Below are 27938 nucleotides of genomic sequence, written 5' to 3'. Positions count from 1 at the left end.
TTACAATTATGTTGGTATTAAAGATGAGACTGTATTGGCTGCTGCTATTCGTCTTTGTCGTGACCTCCTCTGTGAACTGAACTCAGAAAGTTTTTGGTGTGCACAGAAAGCAGCTAAAGCAGCCGAAATATTTCAATAGTCAAAGCATGATACTAAGTTTATGAAGTGTTTTCTGGCTTCAAAAACATAAAATGAACAAATTTAGTTAGTGAACAAACCACAAACCCAAAATGCACAATTTAATGAAATAATTAAAACAATATAAACCAGTTAATTTAACAAAACTCTTGTTTTTATATCTTTTTATTCCCTCCTAATACAATGTTTATTTTACATTTGTATTTGGCGTTGGGGTGTAATTTTGGGCCTGAGGTTTTATTTAGGGAGCAGCAACAACATTTTTATAATGAGTGGACGCATTATTCCACTCCTCCTAAGTGCCAAACCACTTCTTCTCAGTATCCAGACCTAAAATACACACATTTCGACCTTCAGTTCATGAATTTTCAGGTTACAGCCATCCACATAGTGTCTCAAAATACTCATTTTAATTGTAGTGTCCTTTTAGGCCCGTGAGTAACCGAATTAGTTTTTTTATGTGGCTGCTGGCGTCGTTTCCTGCCAAAATAACAATTCTGGAAATAGGTTTCTAGGTAGAATTCATTGCTGGGACTTTTAGAAGACAACTGTTTCAGATCATTTAGAGATTTTGTGGGGAATGTGGTGTTACTTTCTGGGATTTTGTGCTCTTTTCGAAAGGTGTGTCATTACAATTTTGAAGTCCAGCTGGCAGAGCGGGCGGGTTAGCACGGCTGAATGAACTACTTGTCGCACACACCCATTTCTGCTTGCACAGATGCCTAAACATCTATATGTTTATTAGGCCAATGCAGGTGGGACATGTTAGAAAGTCATAACTCAACAAATACGACCTCCCCGCGCCGACATGCATCTCTTTGAACAGCCGATCTCAGCGCAGGCTTGTATTTCCTGCAGTGCTCTTTGCAGGGAGAGGCCGTGGTGTGATGGCATTGTAGACACCGTGTTGATTTTAAGGCCTGAGTCAGTGTGACCACTGGGAAACCCTTATGCAGGTAGGCTGTGCTGCCACTGGAACCGAGGGGGGCTGATGGTTATCTCTCTAAGCGTTTCAGGGTGGCTGCTGCTGAGGCATGAGCTGCTGTCAGTCACTCAGTCCTAAAAACAAATTAAAAGCATTTTAACTCTGTGCAGTATCATCAGTCCTGTATGCCAAGTGGATCTTTTAAATTGTTTCTACACAATTTTCTACCTTAGAGCCACTCAGTGTGTGACCACATTGGTTTCTGTTTTAACAGGAAATAAAACACAGGTAAGTAATATCCTAGGATTTTTACGTCTATCATAAAGGTCAGAAAACGGGATTAGACTTTATTTCTGTAGCTTATGACTGATTAGCCTCTTTAAATCCTTCAGTCACTGAGACACTGATTTTTAGTGTTTTTGTTAATGGAGAAGAAAAACTGAATCAGACTTTAGCGGAGATGGTTTCCATTAGTGAGCGCCCCCATCGTCCGGGGTTTGGTACCTTCAGAACTGAGGGCATGCGGAGGTTGTCCTCCAACCAAACAACAAGGGAGCGCAGAAGAAAAGTAGAAGCAGATTTTTGTATTTAGGGCAAGAAGTCATAATAAAAACCATATTTCAGGAATCAAAAGGAGAAACATGGATTTTACTTATGCCAGCTTTAGATTTATGGTTGTAAAATATGAGCAGTGATTTAGAGTGGGTCTTTTGTTGCTGTTTGAAATATTTCCTCTTGGTAAGTTTAACATTAAAATGATGTATTCCTTGGCAGCTTGACGCTGCATAGAAGAGCCAGCCACCTCAAAATGAGTGCATGGAGGAACCCCAGCAAAACAAGTTACATTTCTGCTTAGGAGCTGTATTATGGAATATAACTGTCACCATTTCCTTTTAACTCATGGTTCACAATGCCAACAGTGTTCCAGCTCTTGCCTTGCACATTACTGGACTGTCATCCTACCTTAAACATCCAAGTTCTCAACATACCAAAGCTACAAGACTGAAGGAAAATGACTCGACTTTGTTGAGTTTCCAACATGGAACCTCAACAACGATTTTATCTTCAACATGGAAACATCGAGTAACATTGCAAGCTGATGGAGATGTCCTATTTACTTGGTGTTTGAAAGACTGACGACGACAAGAGATTAACAATTTGAGTAAGATAAACAACTAAGCTTGGGAGAAAGTTTCCATCCATCCATTGTCTATACACGGCAAACCTTGCAGGATGGCAGGACGGATGCTGCAGTCATTGACCAAGAGAGCGGCCACTCCTTGGACACAATGTCCACCAGTCCATCACAGGACAACACAGAGACACAGGACAGCCATGTCCTCGCATCCAAAGACAATTTAGAGAGACCAGGTAGCCTGACAGTCATTTTTGTTTTGTTTTTTTTTGGACTGTTTGATGAAGCATTTTGTTGTTTGCTTTAATGGACCAACATAATGCATAACTGTAATATTTATTTATTACCACAAATAAAAAGTGTGACATTGAAGGACTCGCTTATGCATAGAGGCTCATGCTAAGTTGACTCCAGCCTCAGTCTACTCTGGAATGGATTTTGTTACTTGTGCACTTCTTTCTTCCACTCAACTTTATTTGAATAGGCTTGGATACAGTCTCTTTGAATATCCAGCTTCTTTAGCGATGGCTATTTGTGGCTTGCCCTCCTGTGGAGCGTGTCAGTGTCTGCCAGACATTTACCAAGTCTGCTGTCATGATTATTTAAGCCATTATCCAGCCATCGCATAACATTTATACTTTAAATCTGAGATTATATTAGATATAAGTGGACCCTATTTATTCTTAGGTCATTTTAGAGGTATTAGAGTATTTGGGGTTAAATGTAATTGTATGCCACACCTTTTTAAATTATAATGATTCTCATCGTTCATTATTAATTAAGCACCTTTTTCTAACTGCATTCAATTCTGAGGTTGCAAAATTATTTTGGATATGGATTTATTCCTGTCATTTTTACCATTTTTAGTATCTGCCTAATTTTTCATGTTTAAATTACTGACTCTACTTTGTGATTGGACACAAAAGTTGACTTTTGCACATCTTTTTTTTTCACGTCTAAGCTCCTCCGTCGATCTTGAAAATGTGAGGAACGCTCATTCTAGCAGTCTGTCTGCTGAGTCATCAACATGGCTCCCATATGACCTCTGACACTAGCCTGGAACGGCCACTTGCATCTATCTCGATCAAAGGATGGGGCTAAGGGCAGAATGCCTTTATGTCCTAAAAGAAAAACATATACTGAAGTCGCTTCCACATAAAAGCACTAATGTGTTTTGAAAAGAGTCTTGTTTGTCTCTTAGTCGGTTAATTTTAGAGCAAGCAGCGTAAACGCCGGGATGGAAACATCTGCTGTACAACTCGTAGACCGTTCGGGCACAAATAAACAGACACATTATTCCTGAACGGATTAGCATCTGAGAAAATCAGACAGCATCATCTGACTTTGGGGCTTTTGGTGCTTTAAAGCCTGCTTGGTCTGAAGTTGCAGTCCGCATGCTGTGCGTCAGGAACACTGGGCTTGTGCTATGTGACGGCATCCGGAGCGTGTCCTATGTTTACAAGGCGAGGAAAGACGGATTACTTTAAGGACTTTGAGAGAGAATTACCCCCATTCGTCCGTGGGTGTGTTTTTAATTACTTTCAGTTAAATGGGAACAGTAACACATTGTGTTTTGGACAGGCAATCATTGCTCTGTTTATAAAGAAACTTACAATGATAACGATTATGACGAATTGGAATAGTGATGAACTCTAATTGATGATGTTTGCAAAACCCCAAAATGATAATGCAAATGAAGGCTGTGGCTGGCGATGTAATCACGCCATGAAATGTAACTGTTGTCTTAAAGCAGCCCATTACATATAAATGTCACCAATAGAGCATAATTTGTGTTTGTCAAGCTCTGACTGCACAGAGAGACGGACAAGTTGGCAAAAGGTGACATTGATGCTAATTAATTTTTAAAAACACTTCTTCAATATGAAATCTGTTTCTGATTAGTCCTTTCACAGTAAAACTCAAGATTTACTGTAAATCAGCCAACCAGTTCACAAATAGTTTCCTGTCAAAGTCTTTGACACATTTGCATTTTCTGCGCGTGCGAGGTCACACTCTAATCATCAAACATGTGTAAGATAAGTCCGATGAAATCTGTCGGAGTGTTTGGACCCTCTGATGAAGCTGCAGGGCTGGATATTCGAACCGACACTTGGGAGGCAAGAGGTAAAAAAAATATCTCTGAAAGCTTTTCTCCCAGGACTTCCTGAGAGGATTTATATTCCTCTGGTGTCGTCTCATTATGTGCTGAGAGTTTGTAAGAGTTTTACAACGTGCTCGCCCATAAATCTGAAATATTGCTGTTGTCATATGGATGTGCTCTTTGCTTAAATCCCCCGTTGGGTAAATGTAAAAGCGTGAGAGTGTTTGTGGATGTGGCGACGCATATCTCTGTACATTTTGACCCTCAAGCATTTCAGAGTCGTCTGTTTGGTTTCCAAATATGCCAAGAATTTCTGGTAAGCAAAACCAATTCCAAAGATTTACGTCAAGCCTCTGAAAGCTTTCATATAAATTCAGATCTATCCTCAGCAGCCTGGTTGGGTTTATTTAATCGCCATGCTATTTGATTAATGTGACTAAATAAACTTTGATCCTTGTTTTTAAAAAAGGAAGTAAAATAAGGATCATGACTTTGATAAAACAAGCAAGAAAATAAGCAACAGCTTCCCTTAATTTGTAGAAGGAAGGGTCTGACAAGGAAAAACAGGCACCAAATCAAAGGTTTTATCTAGGTTATCTCTCCCAAACAACAGTTTGTATATTTTCTGAGCCAGAATTTTATGTTTGTCTTCCTCTGAAAGCCAGGCTCTTTCCTCTTCTTGCCACAGCCTTGCACTATGAACCTTTTCCTCCCTTTTTAGGCTGTAAACGTGAACTTTTTGACCCCAAACGGGAAAATGTCACAGATCTCGTTGCGTTCTCTCCAGTGGTGGGCTCAAACTGTGTAGCTGTGAAAAGTGAGAATATTCCTTCAAGCTGTAAAACACAGAAAAGGAGGGTTCCTATTGAAGGCTTACAGCAGGCCACGTCACGTGTCGGAGAGATTTCGATGGGTTACATATGATGTGCTGCTGGTTTCTTTGTTTGTTTCTGTCAGTTCGCTGTTGATTTGGGTGTTTAAACTCAACTTTCCCAACACCTGTAGCTTAGAAAGAGCTGACAGGAAACACATAGCAGCCACCATCTTGTTTTTTTTTTCCTGCCTTTACTTGAACTTTTTCAATGTAGCTGTCTAAAGCATTTAAAACTCTTCATTCTTCAAGGACCACTGTTTTGATTGAGTTGATTTAGCTCTCTGAGGGAGCGGGGTCTATTTTCTCATTGTGCAATCCGGATGAACCCTAAGTTTTAACAGGAAAATACTTCTTCAGGTCTTTTTTTATCCCTTTCTGATAAGTGGAAAATTATGTTGAAACTCAGAACATAAATATTGTGCAGGATGACATCTCGTATGTTTGCCAACTCTGTGATCACCAATGCAGATAAATATTTTCCACTGGGAACTTCAGCTGACAAGCTTGTCTATGGCAGCTATTTGTGAACAAATGCGTGTGATGCAAAAGACAAAAAGCTTTTTCCACATCCGTCATTGACGTTGAGATCTATTTAAGTCGCTCACACACTTTGTTGACCTTTATCTGACTATGAATTTGCTATGCCCATAAAATCACTCATTGCTGGAACTCACAATTGTTTTCAGAATGAACAAAACACATTTTAATTTCCTTTAGTTTCCTCACAACACAGAGTTACCAGCTGGATAAAAGTCGCCATTGTCTGCCGACGCTCTGAAAAGTCGCCTCATTCAGACATGCTCCGTTTCCTCCTCCGTAGATCTTGTTTTGGATGGGTTTGCTTAGGATTTAGCACTTAAACTCCACATCATGCTCATCTTTTCTTATTTTTCCAAGTTTGGCAGCTTTAGAGGCAAAGTGGGAAAGCTGAGTGTGTCCACAATTATGTGAGAAGCTCACCTTTGACCCCAGACTGGAAGGGCTGATGGCACGGATCCTTCAGCTGTTCTGCTTCTTGTAATTTTTCTTTGGAATAGAAAGTTTTTCCTATTTTAACGGTACAAAAATTTTTTTGAAAAGTTGACAGCGTTTCCTTCTGAGAGTAGGTCATAATTTAACCGATTTCTCATGAGTGTTAAAATGCTTCAGTGTTTCCTAACGTGGCTGTTCTCCTCTGGAAGGGGTGGTGATTTTGGATTCATGTGCTTTTTTTGCAACGACTCTTGACGGCACTTCAGGTCCATGAACCAATGAGCAAAAGACACATCAACATCTGGCTTATGCTGACATAGGGAAAGTTTATGTCTCTGTTGAGCGTTTCTGCATACCAACATGTTTGCTGTTGCAATAAGATGCATTTGGACACTTCGGCACCAGATTTTAATTAGTTTCATGTCCAATTTGTTTATCTTGACCACGATTACACTAACCTCCACATCTGTTGTCACACCTTGTAAAGATCTATAAAAAAGCTTTGAAATAAATTAATCTTTTATTGCAGTTCCTAGAAAATAGATGTGCCTGAAGTATTTTTATATTTTCCTTATTAAGCTAATCTGAGTCTCGTGAGTATAACTAAAGGTTTGTTTCCATTTATTTGAGCCAATGCAGCTTTCTGGAGCTTTTTAGCATTTTAGGGAGAAAATAGTGCTAAAGTGTGGGTTTTTCAAAAAACAATATATGTTGTTTTTTGCTTGTGAACAAATAAATAACTTTATTGGTCTAATTTTATTACTTCTAATCACATTCTTCTGTCTGCTTTTGTGGTTGGCAGAGATATTTATCCACAAATTGCTGCCACTGAAGCAGCAACAGAAGGATGTAATTATTGTAAATATGTCAATTTTGGACCCAGGAGTGGAAATACACACACATGACTGCCAGGGTAAAATAAAAAAAAAATGCATGAAATTAAGCAATGAGTGAAAAGCTATACAGTGCATTTTGTCAAAAGCACCTTATGATGTGATGCAAAAGCCACTTTTTAATTTGGGTAAGAAAAAAAAAGCATGAAATCTCCATGGTGCCGTAAACAGTTATTTTCCTAACAGGCAGAGATATTATTAAGTAGCTTTAAACAACTTGTGCTTAGACAAATAAGGTTGGATTGGGACTTAACTTGAAACAACATGCAATGACATGGATGGAAAGGGAGGTAAAACATTCTTCACTGCTTACTATTAAAAAGCTGCAGTAAAATCTATTTTAAGTCATGCTTCTGCAGTGAGGTGAATGTATTTTGAGCTTTTAGGTTTTTTTCACTTGCCTTTGCTAGGGGTGGTAGTAGGTGTTTACAATAATTGCTCATTTTACTGTGACGACGGTAATTTTAAAAATAGAGATAGTTGAGTATTATTCTGATAGCGGTGCTCTTGATCCAGACGTTTTGTCTGAAACTGATGGCTACATGAAATAAATAGGCAGCTGGTTGGAAAAGGTCCAAAGTAAAGGGAAATGACCAAGGTGTGAGATATTCTCCAGATATTTTTTTATTAATATTTTGTCATACTGTTTAAATATTCAGCATTTTCATGAACTCACAGCTTAGATTCAGAAATGTTCTTTTGAGAGCCGAACTAATTGGTGGCAATGCCAACCTCACCAGCAAAATTCTGATTTTTAAATCACTGAAGCATTTCTAGACAAATAAATGCAATAAATGCTCATGTTATATTTGTCATTATTTACTTTGGTATCAATTATGTGCTTCTTTAGTTATGACAATGATAAAGTGTTGGGACAAAGTGAGAAATGTGAAAAAGAAACATATATAAAAAAACTTATTTTTTTCCCCAAAAATCTCTTTCTCTTTCTTACTGTTTATTCAATGTCACATGTTGTTTTTATTTTGTTTTTTAATTATGTAAAGCACTTTGAAATGCCTTGCTGCTGAAATGTGCTATAAAATTTGATTGATTGATTGATTGATTGATATAGACTTTTTTGGTTTATAGCAGTAAAATCTATGTGGAGTGTTTTTTTTTTTTTACATCATTGTGTCTAATTTCCCAGTTAGACCATTTTTGTGCCTAAAAGCCACAACACCAAAGCTGTTTTCAAGAAATCTACGCTTCAGAGAGCTTATTCATATGTTGACATGTGATGCAAACCCAGCAGAACATCCCAGTTTTGCAAAGTAACCGTGTTAATGAGCAAATAAAAGAACCACCTGACTTTTTATTGCCACATGTGAGAGTTTCTAACTGTTTCCTGGTGGGAGAATATATTTGCCATATGTTCTTGTTTAATCCAGGCAAGAAAAAAAAAACAAAAAAAACCTTGGTGCCAGTATACGTGGTATCCCCTGCAAGGGCTCCAGTTCCACTCTACGTACACCTTTGGTACACACTGACACTCCCCAACCTCAACCAAAGAGGAAAGTGATGGAGACAAAACACTGCTGTTTTCCTAATTTCTCGGAGCACTTCAGATTTTTCCGCAGTTGAGAAAAAGGCACCTTTATGTGAATGGAGGCTGATGTGGTGGGAGATCAGAAGATCGTAGCTTTAAAAGAAAAAAAAAAGGGTGGTTACGTAGGTCTGTTTTTAGAAGTCCCAGGGAAAGAGGAGTGAGTGTGTTGCTGTATTTTCGGCAGGAGGAAACATGAGAAATGTGTTTGAAGAGGGCATGAGGGCGTCAGGGCAGGAGGAAGACATTATGAGTGATTTTCCACCCTGTCTGCACTGCTTAAATCAAACACACCTTGTGCTTTTTTTTTTTTTTTTCAGGTTTGCAGACAAAGATGGCCCTCTGTGTACTGAAACTGTTGACTACAGATTATTCTGTGGTGTCTGATGGTCTCAGAATAGCTTTGGGAAGAGGCTTGTATAGTCTCTCATCAGCTCCATGGAGCTTAAGTGGGAACTGAGACAATATGGTGAAAATAGCAGGAGCAGTCATTTCCCCCTTATAGCCAGATGATGTCAACCACAGGGAAGACATGGCCACAGATGTAAACCCAGCATTTCAACTTGGCTGATTTACTTTAGGTCATTATAAAGACAAACTTGTGTTTTGGTTGCTAATAGCTTCTGGATCGGGAGCGCTTGATTCACAGTCTGGGTTTTCAGGCTATTATGGTCAAGTTTGTTTGTTCATTTTACCTCCTAATTAAAGCCAGACGTTTTTCAAGCAGAGTGTCGATCTGCTGCTGTGAACAGAGACTTTATTATTCGGCTGCCGTTTCCTTTAAGTGTCCTCTCGTCCTTTAGGATGCCAGCCGTGTCCTCACGTGTTTAATGAAGTGGCTTTTTTCTTCTTTTTTTTTTTTTGCAGCAACATTACTGAGGTTTCATTCCCAGGAATTCCTCAGAAACGACCGTATAGGATCAGGAGAAAGAGGTCAGTGTGCAGAGCTGTCATCGAGAACAGACAGGAGAATAGAGAAGAGGTGACGTGACGGACAGAAAACTAAAGGACGGGGAGAACGGATATGAAAACCGGCTGCTTTAGCCCATGACATCACTGTTTTCCTACCATTGCATGAGCCTAATGTTTTAGCCATGTCGTATTTAAAGTACACCTTGTTTGGTCGACTGGTTTCCTGATTGGCTTGGAAAAATGTATTGTGTTACACTCAAGATTGTGTGTTAGGACAGTATTTGACTAATCAGTATAATTCAAAAGGAAACCACTGTCTGGTTTACTCAGCTGAGATTTTAAAGTTAAAGAGCAGAGGTGCGCAAACTTTTCACAGTCACATGGGCTGAAATTGTCGGGGCTGAAAGCAAAGCAACATTTTTTTCTGCATTTATAAAACTTGGTCAGACTGCCTGTCTTGTTGAATTTGAAAGAGACTGGCATATTTTCTTATAACCGAGGACCGATCATGTCTGAGCCCCACACAGAGGCTCCAGACTTCCAGGAATTTCTCAATTTCTCCGATCATCACTCAAAGGTCTGTCTGTCCCCTTTCGCGATGATTCAGAGTGGAAGCGAGTGGGCTGGCTTCCCTCACGGTAAGATAATCAGCCACTTACACAAACTGGCATGAACTCTGAGTGCCAGGTATGGATTCCAGCTTCCTGACTCAGCATCGCAAATAAATCTACCATAAGCATATAAAAAAAATCTCTTTTTAACAGTGTCTACTTCACTGCAATAATATAATCAGTAATAATTATTATTGTGTTTGGCATATTTTGTGTCCGGTAAACTAATATAGCATTTTATTCCATTAAATGAGACTTGTTGAAATAAGAAAAATGTTGCGTAATACAAATAGAAACTTGACACTGCATCTGTGCTTGTTTGGGATTTATCTCGGTAAAAACAGCAGAGATGGAGTCTTCCCAAATCACTGTGAGCGTTTTTGATCCTTATCCTTTTTTAATAAGTAGCAGATTTATATTTTCATTACTTTTCCGTCATATTAAAACAGCGTATATTCTGGAAATGCCCAATAAACCAGTATTTTAATATTCGGAACCATCTCAAATTAAATTTAACCAGCATCACAATAACTTTGGCCCGCTCTTAAATCTGTTGCATTTAAATTATATCCTGATTATTTTATCCAGATGTTCAGACTGCAGCGACAAACTGCTGAGTTTGAAAGCTGAAGCAAGTCAAAATCCTTACAAAGATGGTGCGATAGACTAAGAGGTCAGACTTTCTTCTGTTGAATAAGCTGCTTTTACGTTTGCCTATTTGCTTATGGATAAGTACAGAGTAAAGAACGCAGTGCAGCCTCTATCTCAGCTGGGTAAAAGTAAACTGTATGTAGCTGCTCTGCCTGCAGAAGAGTAAATATTGTTTTTATTTAAATATGCACGGGAAGAGTCTAAAGACACAGACGTATCGTATGTTTTTGGGGATAATTCTTTGCAGAAAACAGCTGTGTCCCGAGCGAAGTTAATTATTGCAAGGAGAGGTTGCTCAGAGTTGTCTGAGGCTGATTTAAGAGAAACTTTCTTTCTAATCACGAGAGAGGAAATTGTAAAACATGGTGCTTCAATATTTGTTCAATAAGAAAAGACCTACTTTTTGCTTTGACTGTTCTTTGATTACTGGCTGTTGAGAACAGCAGGTTCTGTGTTTCAGTAACACGATCCTCTTGTCTATTCAGTTTCTTTGCAGATAGAAAACGGAGAGCGTTCCACATTGGGAACCTAAACTGCAGGGAAAAGTAACGTCTGGCATTGCAACATTTCCACCCATGGTTACATGACAATATTTTAGTAGAAAGAATAAAATATTAGCCGTTTGACAATAATCTGGACTGTGCACACAATATAATAGCTTTTTTTTTTCCAACTGCAATCCATTAGGAAGCAGTCATTTCAAACTGAACTCTAGGTTTGTGCCTCTGTTCCATAAATAATTAAAGCCCTGTTTTAGTTTTACTTGACTATTCCCTATGGTATGATAATTATTCATATTGTCTTGCCACTTTTATTTTTACTTTAAGGCCTGTTTTTGCTCTGGGATAAGTACTGTTTTTGCCACAACATCAGTGGCGTTTCTAAGGTGCCAGCCCAGGCCTGTTTACATACCTGCTCATCAAGGAGGAGGCCTGGTGGAGCATGTTAATGTGCGTTTAGCTTGGCACGATATCGTGCCCACATTAAAAGCATTTTTTTTTTTTTCCAAATTGGCAGAACAGTCCAAAAGCTGGGCGACTCGGGCAAAGTGAGGGCGCAGACTGAGAGGCATTTATTCAACTCTACAGGTGCTGCTTTGAAATGTTGCGGGAGAGAAAACGTAGTCTCGGGGAACAAGATGTACACTAACTGAATGTGTTTGGAAATTTGCCTTGAATGGCAGGGTTGTAATGATTTTAATCTTGTAGATTAAAGCTAAAATTAGCAGCAGTTAAGATTTTGTGCCAACAAAGCAGTGACTTTCTGTCTGGAAACGGCTTTAAACATGAGAGCAACAGCAGTTTCAGTTCTTACTCTGACAGATAATTTGGGATAAATATATATATATATATATATATATATATATATATATATATATATATATATATATATATATATATATATATATATATAAAAAAAGAAAAAACATGCATGAATGTATAATTATTGCACAACGCAACCCGTTCCTGCAGAACAGTTTGTTTGGTGATGTATCCAGTCTGGTCATTTTGCTTCCTCATCTGCATCCTGTGGTTGTTTTTAACCTGATTGCTTGGCAGTCTAACATCCAGGGGTTTCATTCTGCACAGATCCATGGATAAACATGTATTCTGAGTTTAAAACATTTACACTCGTATTACAGTTGATCAATCCAGATTTATTTCTTATTTATCTCTGACAAACACAGATGATCATCTCACAAGTTTAAATTTGCTTAAATGTGACCAGTATCTCTTCTACATCATTCAATAAATCACAGGTGTCAAACTCCAGTCCTCGAGGGCCGGTGTCCTGCAACTTTTAGATGTGCCTCTGCTGCACCACACCTGAATAGAATAATTAGGTCATTAGCAGGACTCTGGTGAACTTACCTACACAAGGAGGAGGTAATTAAGCCATTTCATTCCAGTGTTTTGTACCTGTGGTACATCTAAAAACTGCAGGACACCGGCCCTCGAGGACTGGAGTTTGACATCCCTGCAATAAATGACACCTGAACACTTTTATGATTTTAAATGTCTCATAAAACTCAGGGTCCAGAGCTGATTTCTCAGTAAATCTTCACATTTTATTCCTAAGGGGACAAAAACACCTTCTCATTTACCCGGTGGCTCTTTTAGCTTGCTGATTGGTTGTGACATACTGTATAAAACTTGTAAAAGTGAGACAGCAAAAAAAAACACAGTACAATCCCTCTTGATGCTCTGGTTGCGCTCATTCTTCCCTGTTTTTGGGTCACTATTGTTGGGTGCTTTCCAATGGCTCCAAGCAGGTGATCCGGCCAGGAATGCATTCAACTCTGCCTCTGCCTTTGAGGGCTAATCGAGCATGTCCTGCTGGGTTTTCTCTGTACCGCTGCACGAGGCAGAGCCAACATTGTCAGACTGCAGCATTATTCTTCTGAGTGAGGTGGGATGTTTGTGAGAAGACGATTGTCTGCTTTTTCCATTAGGGCTGCATATCAAGCCTGGATCCCCCATAGAAAGCACAAATCACTTCACTTTTGTTTCAACAGCTTATGGGCGTACACTTCAAGTTATCTACAGAAAAAGGTATTCTACTTTTCCATTTCCATAATCCTGAATACATGTGAGAATTCGGAGGAAAAAAAAGACACATTTTTCTCATGACAAATCTCTTTAGACTCTAGAGCCAAAAATCAGTCAGTACAGGGCAGAGAAATGCCTTGGGGATGAGAGTTGGTGGAGTGTTGAGCAATCTGTTATGTATTTTGGCCAAACTGACCTTCTCTGTTGTTGCTGGAAGTTGAGAAACGCTGTGATCTTCTTTATAGTTTGGAGCCGCTCATAAGGTGAGGAGTTTACTCGATTGCCAGCGGATGTCCCTGCAGGGAACATTAAACAGAAAACAGGCTCTGTCTGCTTTTCACCTCTTACCGTTTGACTTTTATTTCCTTGAAATCCCCAGATCGTCTTCCTTTGCTGTGTGCTCGTAGATTGAGCACTCTAGATCAGTCATTATCAATCACAACGAAACATTAGAAAGTTATTTCCAAGAACTAGATGTTTAGTGAGCAATGATTACTATATGAAGGAAACCACACAACGGAGATCTCTCAATGTGAAGTTTAGTGTGTGGTGCATGTTTTGCTTCGGTTCGTGTTCAGGCTTGAGTACTATTGTCTCCTCTGATAAGAGCCAGGCATGATAGCATTGTTTTACGTTTTAACAGACGGTAGAGGAACAGAGGTATGAGAAAGATTTCTTCGTTGTTGTGACACGTGCTCTTTGACTGCCAGCGATGGAAGACTCATGTTGACATTCCAGGACTAGTTTGGGTGTATAAACCCAAAGCAGCGCGACATCACAAGCACAATCTGCTCCCTAGAGCTCCTACTGGATTGTTACAAGACTCTTTTACTGCATCGAAGTAAAGCGCGCAACTCGTATAAAATCTGAGAAGTGAGCTTTAACAGCTGAACTGCTGACATGAATGTTAACTCAACCAGCAAGCCCTACAAATCAGTGTTTATGTAACATTGTTAAGTGGGGTTTGGGAGCTCTGTGAGTCAGCCCACGTATTGGAGGACATGCAGTTTGTTTTGGGGGAGGGGGGATTCACGTAAAATGTGTGGTGATAGTTAAACAGGATATAAAAGTATCCACTGAGCTGCTCATCCTTTCACTGCTGTCTGATTTTGTAAGCAGTGCCATAATAGCTTGTCCTGGTGGTTACAGCCATGTAGCTTTGTGAAACTATGTGGTTTTATATATTTCTTGGTTACAAATGCTAAAGCATTTTATAACCATTTCCATTTCTCCCAAACAAGGAAGTCCTACGTTGTCTCAACATATAACACATGATGTACTTGCCCTTAGTAAAAGTAACTCTAATTTTATCTTCTAGTGCTTTAAGGTACTCTCAAGTACAAAGTAATGAAATGTCCAGATACGAAACTTTTATCCACTTCCTGAACAAACGATACAAATACTCACTTTTGGTTAAATATAGATTTGGTAAATTTGAGTTAATTTATCTAAACATTCTTGAGAAGTTGTGCTGTCAACATGCAAGGTCAGTTCAAGGTTGGTTTTCAGGACAGTCATCTGTTTTCTCCAGCCAGTACACTAGATAAAATTAGAAAAAAACCAACGTAACCAGGCAACGGTTCCATATGCAAAGGTTAAAAACTTCAATAACTGTTACTACTTATCTCAAATGTAAAAAAACAAAACTTCTAATCTTTATTTTTGCACTTTCCACAAGCTACTTGAATAAATTAGATCTTCATGTTCGATGCATTTCTCAGTAAGTAGAACAGATTTATGAGCTTACCCCTCCTCTGTAAGCTCTGCCAAGTTTCTATTCTTCAGTTGTGAAGAAAATCATTTATTGCATTGGCTATAATAACAACGGCTGTTTTTTCATAACAGGATGTGGATGGGAACGGTGTGGCCTCCTAAATCCGCTCAGTTTTTCTCTGTTCAGATGTGACATCGCTTGAAGGAGTGTCCAACTAACTCCCCACAACTTTATTTTTGGGAAAGGCCTGAGTTTTTGTCAAGTGGTCTGCCTCTTTCAGCAGATGTTTCTTCAGAGAAATTGTAGCCTTTTTGTCAGGCTTATCAATCAACTTTGTCCCTTTCTTCTGAGAGGCTTTGCTGTTCCTAGTAATACATGTAAAAATGAGGCTGAAATAGGAAAACAACACAATCTGCTGTGCTGGAAATGAACTGACTTTTCTTAATGTAACGATGTTCTCTGAACCTTTTGACCTACTTGAACATAGCTTAAATTAGTTTGTGTGAATTTTGTTCTATTCATCCAAAATGAAAGTATTTTAGGATTTAATGGCGTATACTTTTTTTCTCTGGTTCTGTTTTTCCTTTTTCAGTTGAAGCAGCCGGAAAAGGCGGCAGCAGCAGCTCATACCTATTTTCAGGCCAATCCAGAACATGTGGAGATGGGCCAACACCTCGAACAGTACAAAGACCTGCAGGGTGTAGAAGAAAACCACTTTGTGGACCGGGAAGCCCGGCCTCATCAGGTAAAAAAGAAACAGTCCTTTTGGTCGAGGCTTTCCTCCTGTCTGCAGCATCTGATTTTGAAAGTACAGCTGCTGTGCTTCTACAAACGGCCTTGATAGAAACGACCCCTAGAGTTTTAATGACTGGAAACTCACTGAGGCCTTTAGTGATAAAGCTTCGGATGCAAAAGGGTTTTAACTCCTTACCCTGCTGCTCCAGCCACTTCTTCTTTTTTGTGGCTTTAAATCGAGCAGTACCTTCCTTTGGAAAAGACTACTTTTTGAACTTTTCCCAGTGTGTTATATTTGAAAACTAAAAACTGACAAATTTAACTGCAGATAAAAAGATTATGCTCTTCTTTAACCTTGGTGTCTTTATGCACAAATTAGATCCTGCTGGCGCTTTACTTAAGTCTTCTTTGTCACAACAAAATGTACGTTCTATAAAGCATAACTTAAAGAAACAGAGATATGCTTCAAGATTTATCCTCTCTTGTTCTCTCTTTCTCCTTCCCTGTGACTTCTCTATCACAGCAATCATTCACAGCGGCAGTAAAGTTATACGACAAAGGCGACTACGAAGGAGCTGTATCTCTGTTCGAGGATGCTTTGGTGGAATACTACAAAGCCGATGTGGAGTGTCGGGCCCTGTGCCAGGGTCCGCAGAAGTTTGAGGGCCACGACCACGTACGCTACCGCTACAGCCTACATGAAGTCATGTCGGGTAAGGCAGAAAAAGTCACAGAAAATGTATCTACCTGGTTTCGGTTTCAGTGCAAACATAAATATTATCATCGAGCGACGGATGAAGCCAGTGTTTAATTCTTCTTACGATTTCATCATTCATCTTATGTAGATCAAGATGTATTTATCAATATGTCTGTACAGTATAAATAATAATCCCTTTGTCCATGCTTCAATTTGGACTTCTTGGCAATAAAAAGGTTTGTCTTGTTGTCTTTACAGATTAAAGAAAACATAAATTGAATAATTTGTGTTTATAGCTCTACTAGCTAGGTCCAATGTCTATAACTTTTTGTTAATCTATGTTATAAAACAGTGTACTAAAATTGGAAGTACAGAGATTAGACTATATAGTTTTGCACACGTTCCAGATGTGCAGCTGTCAAAATGATTTCATTTTATAGTCTTTAAGGAATAAAAGAAGTGGTCATTACAAGGAACGGCCAGATTACTCACTCAGTGCAAATATTCTGCTTAGTTTGGCTGGATTAGCTTTGCTGCACAGTTAGCTCTGGGATTTGGTAGATATGCGTCTTCGACAGACCATGCAGACAACTTGACCTCAGGTCAGGAAGACGACGCAAATACATTTATGGACACAGTAGAAGATGATTTTCTATACTCAAGTATTTCTAACAATTTTGTGCTGTTTTGTGTCTTTGCTAAAAATAAAATACGTAAATAAACAAAAATAAAAATAAAAAATGCCAGCCTTCATATTGCATGTATTCGGTGTGGTGCTTTTAAAATGTATTCAGTTCACATTTTGTAAATAAAAAAATGCAGGTAAAACCAGATTGGGATTTTATGTGGTATTCTGGCATAAAAGGGCAAAATAACTGGGAACTGGAAGGATACTGACACGTTTTTTTTTTCAGTTTATTTTACATATGTGAGCCATCCGTATGCAGCTTGCCTGAGGCAATACTGAGCAGAAAAACTTTTTTCTGCAACAGCTGTTGGGATATGTCTCTACCAGCTTCATGCATGTAGAGACTGATTGTTTGTTTTTTTCATTCTTCTTTGTTAATGAACTTTGGGGCAATGTTGACCTCCAGAGACTTTAAGGGATGAAAGAAACTAACAAAAATACTTTTGTCCTCTTGTATCTTTTCATTTAATTTTACTGTCTTCCTGTCATCTTATTGTTTTTGTTTTTTCTCTTGTCATTTGGAAATATTTTCAAAATGTAAAGTTTCTTTATAGCCATGCTGCATTTTCACTTTTACTTTTGCCTCCTGCTCCGTCCATCCCAGTCAATGGGACGTGTGTGTTTGACAAAAGTCAGGCCATTTTCTTTGGAAGCTGAGGCAGGTTTTTGTGCAGTAGCAGCTGCCTAATTGCTGAGTGAGTGTTTTCTGACTCTCTCATATGTGTGGTCAGATTGGGTAAACATTAAAAGACAGCTAATTCATTTTGGCCAGGCTTTGTTTTACTTAAAATTAACAGATTATTTTCCATAGCGCTGCACCAGTCGATTCTGTGATCATAATGTTTATATGTGTAATGATGTGTGGATATGGAAAATCAATCTGCTGTGTGACTCGGATGAAACAAGAGAAGGATTTAACAGAACCGCTTCCGTCTGGACGTGTTAAAATTTCTGTATTTGACCTGAATCGTGTTGCAGCTCTGCGTGACTCAGGTGTGACCTCTGCTCCTCTGGAGTTTCCTGAAGAAATTTAAACATCACAGCCTTTCTGTCGGAAAGAAAAATCATGCTGCAGCTGTTTCAGAGTGACCTCACTACACATACATGCTAACAACACATTCACACATGCATGCTGTCACTGCTGGCTGTCTTCTCAGTGTACAGCATGAGGAAATGATAAGCAGCCTGCCAACTCCTGATTCTGCAAAGGATGACCTAACATCAGGTCCCCATCGGAGCAAACGCTATTTTATTTCAGACTCTATTGCCACCTTATGGGATTAATTGCTACAGGGTGCATGAACATCAAATGTTGACGTTCACATTTGTAAAAGTCTGGAAATCCAAATTTCTTTTAGCATAATCCAAAGACTAAATTTTTGATTGCATTTTTTGCAGATCATTTTACTCAGGTTTTGCACTGTGAGCACGAGTGCGTCCGAGACCTGGCTACCCGTCCAGGCCGCCTCTCCCCCATGGAGAACTACCTGCCCCTTCACTACGACTACCTTCAGTTTGCCTATTTTAAAGGTGGGAGGTTTGTAGTCTTTGACATTTTTCTGACAGTCACGTATAAGTAAAGATATGTGTTGACAGAAGTGATTAAATTTTAGATTAATTCATTTTGATTTTGAGGTTCTTGGACATGACGGCCGACTGAATGTAAAGAGGATAAATTATTGCACCCATAGTTCATGCATGCAGATACAAGCAGATTAAGTTAATTCAGTTAAGAACTGAGAACTTGTTACATTTTCAGATATGTGTCTCTTTGGATATTTTAATTTCCTGAAGCAGTCTAACAATTAAATTTGTAATGAGATTTGGTAGTCCTGATGGACTTAGACTAGCAATGATGTTTATGAAACCCCTCTGAAAAAATATGATCTCACTAAGTATGAGATCATTGGATTGTGCATGATTGGACTTACATTTTCACCTTGAAAACACTAAACCAATCAATTGTTTATTAGAATAAAAGGTTTTCATTTTCCGAAACTATAGTTTTAAATTTTAGGTATTGGTCTTCAAAAATGTTGCGTCCTAATTAAGCATTTTTATTGCCTAACAGAAATAAGAGTAATCGAATTTTTCTGCTCTGCAGCCTCAGTCTGTTTTATTTGACTCAGCAGCAGTGGAAGTTTTAAATCACTCTGCAGTTGTTCTGCTTGTCTTATCTGCGAAGGTTTCCATAAAAAATGTTGCTGTTTCAGCTCAAATCTCCAGAATTTAACAAACTTGCAAACTGCAGAAAGCTAAAGCTAAAGAAAGAAGTCCTGTATTAACCTTTCATCTTTGCAGCAGAGTAAAGAAGGCTTACACCTAGAAGAAACATGGAACATGTCTGATATTTGATCTGTATTCATGAAGAAATCTGTATGCACTGTGCAAAGTGGCAAAAATGGCAGTAGCCGATTTCTTTTTACAGGAAACTATTGATTAGTTTGTACTTACATACATGGTTGTCTCTGTGCAATCAGTGCTCAGCTCTATTTCCTTTGTAATATTATTTTCTAAATGTTAGCTATGTTATATCCAAGCATGCCATAAAATTTGATAATCCAGTCCATCTGCAGTAATATACCGATGAACACGAATCAGAGAAAAATGTTGAACTTTCTTCCCGTCTCTCTTAATGTGTGCAGTCAACAGGCTGGAGGAGGCGCTGCAGTGCGCTCTGACCTACCTTCTGTTCCACGAGGGAGACGAGTTTATGACCGACAACGTGGATCTCTACAGAGAAATCCTGACACATGACAGCACCCCACGAGAGGTCAGGAATCTGCTGCGTCATGTAGGACTTCATATCTTGCTTCTCAAAACTAGATAGATAGATAGATTGGATGGATGGATGGATGGATGGATGGATGGATGGATGGATGGATGGATGGATGGATGGATGGATGGATGGATGGATGGATGGATGGATGGATGGATGGATGGATGGATGGATGGATAGTGGTCAGTAGCACTCTGGTAGCGGATGTTTAGTGTACTACGGAGCAGAAAACTGACGTCATGGTTACTCCCTACATTCAGTGGGTGGTGCAGGTTGTTTGATAGTAGCCGCACGGGCCTCTCATATGCTAGAAGGAAACAAATACACCCAGTACAACACTTTCATTCCATTGGCTGAGAGGTTGCTAGGCGACTGTGCCAAAAGGCAGGTGATTCATAAGCGAATAGAGAGTCTGAGCAGAGGCCAAGTATGAGCGCGAGAAGAAGTTTTGAGTACAAGCATTACAAGTTTTGAGAAGAAAGGCATGAAGTCCTGCTTTCAAAATAAAAATGTAACCAACGGTATTAAACGTTTTGAGAACAAAAGACATGAAATCCTGCTTTCAGACTGAAAATGTGTGCCATTGGATTATGGCAGAAAAATTCCTCCATAGGTTTGGCAGCTCCAGGAAAGGCTGGACAGACTTGATCAAATCGACAGTCTGACAGTGTAGCAGAGGTTCAGAGGTTTGGATTTGATGTAAAGTGTGTTTCAGGTGAAATGTATTGCTTGAAAGATCGGTTTCATCATGGGGATTTTAGGAGAAACACATGAATCATAGTTACTTGCTCAAGACGCAGCGAAAATGTCAGCATGTTAGGGAAATGATGAACAGATGCATCTCAAATTATTCATCCATCCATTGTCCATACCTGCTTGTCAGTCATGTTGTTTGGACCGGGAGGAAAGCCGGAGTACCTGGAGAGAATCCATGCATACACAGGGAGAGCATACAAACTCCAAGCAGAAAGACCAAGACTTGAACCGAGGACCTTCTTGCTGCAAGGCAACCATGCCTTGTAATTAAATGTCATTTATTTTACATTTCAGATCTAAAAGTAAGAAAAATATATTTCAAATGTTGTGTTCATTTTGATGTATTACGGCATACAGCTTCTGAAACCCTAGAAAATATTAAAGTTAAGTTAGCATCTTTATGAAGCTTGGCAGCAGAGGGAAGCATGAAGCAACGCTGACTTTGGCTGTAATGAAACCCAGTGGACCAACACCAGCAGATGATGTGGCTCCCCAGATCAAGTTAAAATGTAAATACTTCACACTGGACCTCAAGCAGCTTGGACTCTGTGCCTCTCTGCTCTTCATCCCGACTCTGAAACTTGAACTTTGTACGACTCAGCAGCAGTCCAGTCTAGAGGAATGTATTCTTTGCGTCTGGAGCTGAGACTTTGCATGACGATAAAATATTCTGCCTGATGGATGATGCACCACTGCAGTAGCGACATGTTCCAGTGCCCAACATGCTAAAGTCCACAAAGTGTGAGAAGGATAGACGAAAGAGAGGAGAGGGGAAACTTTGGATTTATCAGCTTGGATAAAACTGTCTGAAGTATTTAACAAACCTATGACGTATTGTATTTTGCCCACATCTTTTTTCTCCACATATTTTTAAGTAATTTTGATGTTGGCACCCAAAGCACATTTAATTCTCCACCATTATCTTACAACTAAATGGCTTAATTTATAACAGACCATAGCCTGGCTTGAACTTGTAACAGAATCCCAGACAGGCTGAGTCAATAACAGAAGGATTTAATATTCTGGGAAGAAGTGAGCGGAGAAATTTGTGAACTTATTAACTAATAGCGGAGAGACAAATCTTAGAAATGAATGTGTGCAGTTTGAAACAATCGTGGTTTTGTTTTTACAATCCCCTCCTTGCATTTGAAGTGCATCTGAACACTATAGTAAGGATAAGTCATTGCTGCATCTACAAATCATCCACAACGTCCAGAAATCTGCTCTCGTCTTAGTAAAGATGGACTGGAAAGAAGCCCTGGGAATGCTCCATACCCAGAATGATGAAAGGCAGATAAAGACGTTATGCAGGAAGTGAGGAAAGACTTGAGAGGAAAGCTGACAACCTTTTGTAAAGAGCCCACTTCTTTGCCAGAGCTAAAGGTTGCTTTCCAAAAATCTGTCAGGTTGGCCATCAGTTTGTTCAACTAAAAAAGACCTAGACCGCTGCCTTGTTGCTCTCCCAAATATTTAGTCTCTCACTAGAAAAAGCCTGTTGCTCATTAGAGCAACCAAAGTTTCCAGCAGAATGTGTGACTCTCTGGATAACATTATCAAAAGCTGAGATAAGGAGGCTGAAGGAAAATGTGCTGTTTCCCATTTTTCACATCTTGTCAGTTTACTGTACATTAATTGCCCTCCAGCCTGCCTCCTCCATGCATTCCCTCCCTTTCCTGCCTCTGGGAGCTCATTTGTAGGGTGTCAGGGCCTGCCTGAACACGCCTCTCCGTCCAAAGGTCCTGCTTTCAAAAGGAAGGAAAACTGGGGGTAGAAAGTCTGCATAAGGTCTCTGACACAATCTTCATGCTGTTTTCCAAAGAATAATGGAAAAGAAAAATGCTGCAGGCAGTTCAGATTTTGTAACAGACCTCTGGGCAAAGTTTCACTCGCTCTGAAGGAGGTAAAATCTTTTTTTTTTTTGCTTGCTGCAGTAGTGATACCATTTGTTCACGTGTTCATTTATTTAGATAAGGTTTCAATTTTAAACCACATTTAGGCTCCAAGAAGCATCCTTGTGTAGACATACTGCAGCATGTTATGGATGTCTATGAGGTTTTTTTGTGATAAAGGTTCCCTTTCTACATTGCAAATAAGTTAGTTTCACTTTTTATCCAAATGTAACCCTTTTTCAGTTGTGGATATTACAATATTCCCCTTAAAAATTACATTTAGAGCCTAAGAAACATCTTCATGTCGATGTATTTTCTACGTTGTTAACGAAAAAGGTGTTTCCACATGATGAAGAAAAACTTATATATACTGCAGCTCACGTGGAATCAGTGATTGGTAAAAGTTACAATCTCATCAATACTTTTGGTTTTTGGAACAAGGATCCATCATCACATAAAAACCCTTCTCTAATATCTTTTCTATATTTTGACTTTGATGGATTTTCCCCTTTTAGCTACATTTACATGTAATTTAGCCAGAAGAAAAATATCTATTTCTTTTGTTCCTGGAAAAGTTATCATACATGAAAATATTGCCAAACATGTACAAGTATGGACATTAAAAAGTCCAACTATCTTTATCTTTACCTCAATATTTAACAGTTAATCACGGTTCTTTCTTTAGATTCAGTGTATCTTTAGTAGTTTAGTTACTTTCTAATATTTGTATAATAATGAATGCTTATATATTTGTATACTTGTAAAATTATTATATCATTAATACAGATATTATTGTGTTTGTCTTTAGGAAGCTGAACGTTACTTGACGAGGCACCAGCTGGAACTGGAACTCCTTCTAATGGGCAGCAAAATAATGGGCGTTGACTTCACTGAAGGGGTGAGTTAATTTTAGTATAGTAACATTTGTAATTTAGTCATATTACTTTTGATCTTTGAAGCATGCCATGAGTAGTAGCAGCTAGCAAGTTGCTCCCACTTAAATAGTAGTTTAAATAGTAGTTTTGCCCGGAAATGATAGAGACACTGTCCACATGTATTGGAGCAACAGGTGTCTGGCAGAGCCGCAATTCACCGCTGTTTCTGCAGCCAACAGCACCACCTGCTGGTCATGCTACGATATTTCAACTTACATGCAGCGAAATCCCGTCTGAATTTGATGAGCTTTTAGGAGCGCGGAACGTAACAAGCTAGTAAGAGGCTTCAATTTGTCTCTGATGCAGAATTACTGGAGCAGCACAGGAGGAAGGGATGATTCCAACAGGTAAGATGAAGCACCAGAAGCCAAAACCAGTGATTTCAGTTGAATTTTTTAAAACACCAGCGTGTCGACTGTATGAAACTCACTAGGAGTCTCTCTCAGGTTCAACAGTTGTTGCTTCTGTTTCCTCAGGATTCCCTCTGGAACAGATGGTTGGATGGAGTATGTTCCCATTTCAGAGAAGAAAAACATCACTGTGATTGTTTCGCAGCAGCTTAAAGAGGGTAAGCCTGTGAGAGGCTGTTGCTAAAGATCTGTTAATGTGATTGTTATTGAAACGGTAGGAGGCTTAATTAAGGTGCTTCTGTGTGTGTGTAGGTGGCCCCCTGCTGTATGACAGTGTGCAGCTGGTGCAGAACTCCGTGGCTTTGAACGGGACCCAGCGGGTTCTCCTCGATCATGTCATTTCTGAGGAGGAGTGTGCAGAGCTCAGAGACCTGGCACATGTGAGCACATCGTAAAGTTATAATATCAGGGGTAGTCTTAAATATAAACCCAACTCTATTGGTTCAGTGTAGGTGGGGGAGGGAATAAATGTGCCTGAAGCCTATTTGTGGGTTTATTTCTGTTTTCCAGGCAGTCACCATGGCAGGAGACGGTTACAGAGGCAGGATGTCTCCACACACTCCCAACGAGAGGTTCGAAGGAGCCACGGTGCTAAAAACTCTGCAGGTACACTGACTGCTAATGCAAACAGCTCCCTTAGTTCAAACGGACAAATAAAAATCAAGAATGTCCTGAAAGGGCCAGTCGTGACAGTAACAAACTGTTAATATATTAATAAGTAGCTGTTTCTGCATTCAATGAATACTTCTTAAAATTAAATAATGTTGAACATATCTTCACATTGGTGTAATTTGGTACTGTACAGATAAAAACAGGTTTGAACACACAATTGATATCTTGAAGGTTCTCCTCATGTGGCCCTCTAGAGTCTGGACTCTACTCTAGAGGGCCACATGAACAGCAATGGGAGGCTGGATTTGGCCCCCGAGCCTTGAGTTTGGATGTTGCTTAAAGAATAATGTCAACTACACTATACAAGTCCTGGTTTTTGCTTGACTACATTTTGTCCTCCTTGCAGTATGGCTACGAGGGCCGAGTGCCCATGAGCAGCGCTCGACTCTTCTATGACACCAGCGAGCGAGTGAGACGGATCGTGGAGTCCTACTTCATGCTCAACTCTACGCTGCACTTCTCCTACACACACCTGGTGTGTCGGACAGCCATCACAGGTCACTAACTCACTCAGCATAAGCCCCTAAAGCCCCACAATAGTTTATTTTGGGTTCTTTCCATGACTCTTTTTAATAACACTTAGGTCAGTTTACGGGCAAAATTTGTGTCTTTGGATTTCCATAATTAAAAACTGCTTTCATCCTCTTATTACAAACGTCCATACATTTATTGATTTGTTTGTTTGTTGAGTGATGGGTTTATTATTTGTTGTTCCTTGTAGGCCAACAAGATCACAGGAATGACCTGAGCCATCCCATCCATGCTGACAACTGTCTGCTGGATCCAGACGCCAACGAGTGTTGGAAAGAACCACCAGCATACACATACAGAGATTACAGGTAGGACAATGATGTGCATCTTCAAAGCATGGTTTAATCCAGTGGATTATATAATCTCCTATTGATTTGGTGTCCTTTCCCTTTTCAGTGCACTGTTATATCTAAATGGAGATTTTGAAGGAGGAGAGTTTATATTCACAGAAATGGATGCCAAAACAGTCACGGTGAGATGGTTATCCTGACAAAAAACAGATTTAACTTCATAATGGAAATCCTATAGAAGGAGATAACACCAGAGGTTAATTTATATGTTCGGAGTTGGAAGATAATTAACGATGAAATAAAAAGCAAATTTTCATCTAGCTTGCAAGTGGCTCAAAAAGAAGAATATAATGTGATAATATAAACAAACTAAATTTGGATCTTCTTTCTTTTTCAGGCATCAATAAAACCAAAGTGTGGTCGGCTGGTGGGTTTCTCATCAGGGGGAGAGAATCCACACGGCGTGAAAGCCGTCACCAGTGGGCAGAGGTGTGCTGTGGCTCTGTGGTTCACCTTAGATCCGCTCTACAGAGAACTGGTAAACAGACGTTAAGGTCACTTCAGTTATTAGTCTGGTTTCAGTTTTACCTGCGGTGCTTTGGAAAACGATTAACACCGCAGGATTTGTCTGCAGCCGCAAAGTGAAAGTCATTTTAATAGAACTCTGTGTGATGTATCAGCAGTGATAACCTCATGTTTGTGGAGTAGGCTGATAAGAGTGCAGTGCTCTGACATTATGTTTTGCGTTTGTCTTTAACCCACACCGAGTCTGTACTTTTTAGAATCACATTTCTCTGTCATAAAAGCTGAAAGTATTTTGGAACATGTCTCATACAATTTTCACAGAAGAATTTTTTTTTCCTCCGTCATTTTTGTGCATCATGTTCCTAGAAGCCTTCATATGAACGAGTACATCACCAGACTACATCTAAATAGTTTACCCTATTTACCAAACTAGAAACAACTGGACATGGCAATGAATAACCTGTATGTTTAAGCTTATTCCTATTTTTGAACACTTACTAATGTTTAAAGACCCATTGCTATTTCTCAATGATTCAGATAAAAAATGGCATTGCTGTGAATCTTCTTTTACGATCTGACTTCTCATACTTCCTCATCTGAGTCATGGTCCTAAAATATACAGCTCCGGAAAAAATTAAGAAACCACTTAAAATGATCAGTTTCTCTGATTCTACTCTGTATGTTTGAGTAAAATGAACATTGTTCTTTTATTCTGTGAACTACTGACAGCATGTCTCCGGAATTCCAAGCAGAAATTTAGTGTTTATTTGCAGAAAAGGAGAAAAAGATGCAGCGCTCCCAGACCCAGACCTCAAATAACAAGTTAATATTCGTTTAGAAACAACAATGCTAATGTTTTAACTCTGGAAGAGATCATAAGAGTTTTTTATTTGCTGTAATATATGAACAAAGCTGTTTGTTTTTCTCTTCTTTCTGTCTCACCTGTGTCTTTTTGTCTCCATTTTTTTCCAGGAGAGGCTGCAGGCGGACGAGGTGATCCAGGCTTTGGACACGCAGTCAGTTTGGGGTCAGGGCCTCACCATCAACCCTAAAGATGAACTGTAGAAGCGGTCTAAATCGAGAAATCTCCATCGCTTCTTCATTATCTTTATCAATTAAATCCTTTTTTGCTATTTATTAAACAACGTTTGGATCAGAACATTTCTATTTTTGTACTGCGCTATACTGAAGTGCAAAGTTAATAATAGTGTTGTGGTATCGGTTTTATTTGTACCGTCAAACTTCTGTTTGCCTTTTGGACCTTTTTCCAGTAACATCCTGTTGTTTGGTATTGTTTTATGCTGTGAACTGTGAAGTTGAGGTTTCGCTGTTTTGGGTTGGGATTGTTTCCGATCTAATTCAGAAAACTCAGAGGTTAGTAACAAAATATACCTGAAACTTTTATCACAACTACACACACACTAAGATGTTACTCAGTGTTTCAAATTGCCAGTAATAATTTTCAAGGTTGGTGGTACACTGTTTCTCTATTTTGGAAATTGCAATAATTGGAACCTGTTCCATGCTGAATACATAATTTCTAAGAGCATTGTACAGTTTTGCACATTTACTGATATGAGAATGGTGAGCGCGTGAGTATTTGATTTATTTATGTTTTTTAGACAGCTGATGTCTGCATTTCATATGAAAAAGTTTTTTTTTTGTTTTTTTTTATGAAAGATGCCAGCTGTTCCTGTTTCAGGGAATATGTTTTTATGAGCATTTATTACTTCATGCCTGTATTGATCATGAGGATGATGATGCACTGCAAGTCAAAACTTAAAGTTTCCTTTGTGCTCTCAATATTTTTATTGTGGCCTTAAGAGGGAGGCCATTTTTGTTTAAGTTAACATAAAATGTGTGTGTTCATACATAGAAATAAAAAAGAAAATGAAATTTATAATTTATTTGTCTATTATATATATTTAAAATTAATATTCATGAACGTAAAATGTGTATTTTCCAGGCACATAGGGCCATTTTATAGCACAATCAAATCTCTATATGACTTTA

General features: G+C 39.1%; 1 protein-coding gene across 2 annotated transcripts in view; it reads left to right on the top strand.

The window, feature by feature from the left end:
- The window catches only part of p3h2 (prolyl 3-hydroxylase 2), a 46276-nt gene extending 18448 nt beyond the window's left edge, over nucleotides 1-27828 (top strand). Inside the window, exons 2-15 of one of the 2 annotated variants that reach the window (XM_088005006.1) lie at nucleotides 15611-15763; nucleotides 16277-16466; nucleotides 18537-18668; nucleotides 19784-19932; nucleotides 23371-23460; nucleotides 23804-23844; nucleotides 23974-24065; nucleotides 24160-24287; nucleotides 24418-24513; nucleotides 24926-25076; nucleotides 25301-25418; nucleotides 25507-25582; nucleotides 25798-25938; nucleotides 26898-27828. In XM_088005006.1, the coding sequence (XP_087861132.1) occupies nucleotides 15611-15763; nucleotides 16277-16466; nucleotides 18537-18668; nucleotides 19784-19932; nucleotides 23371-23460; nucleotides 23804-23844; nucleotides 23974-24065; nucleotides 24160-24287; nucleotides 24418-24513; nucleotides 24926-25076; nucleotides 25301-25418; nucleotides 25507-25582; nucleotides 25798-25938; nucleotides 26898-26990 (1650 nt within the window). In that variant the 3' untranslated portion in view covers nucleotides 26991-27828. The remainder of the gene's footprint in view (nucleotides 1-15610; nucleotides 15764-16276; nucleotides 16467-18536; nucleotides 18669-19783; nucleotides 19933-23370; nucleotides 23461-23803; nucleotides 23845-23973; nucleotides 24066-24159; nucleotides 24288-24417; nucleotides 24514-24925; nucleotides 25077-25300; nucleotides 25419-25506; nucleotides 25583-25797; nucleotides 25939-26897) is intronic. The other variant, XM_015001106.2, reaches the window with a different exon arrangement.
- The last annotated feature ends 110 nt before the right edge of the window (nucleotides 27829-27938 follow it).

Source organism: Poecilia mexicana, unplaced genomic scaffold (genome assembly GCF_051168715.1).
Source record: "Poecilia mexicana isolate PSO_F unplaced genomic scaffold, ASM5116871v1 scaffold_4, whole genome shotgun sequence".
In the NCBI taxonomy this organism is placed as follows: domain Eukaryota; kingdom Metazoa; phylum Chordata; class Actinopteri; order Cyprinodontiformes; family Poeciliidae; genus Poecilia; species Poecilia mexicana.
This window is presented reverse-complemented; position numbering and strand designations above follow the sequence as displayed.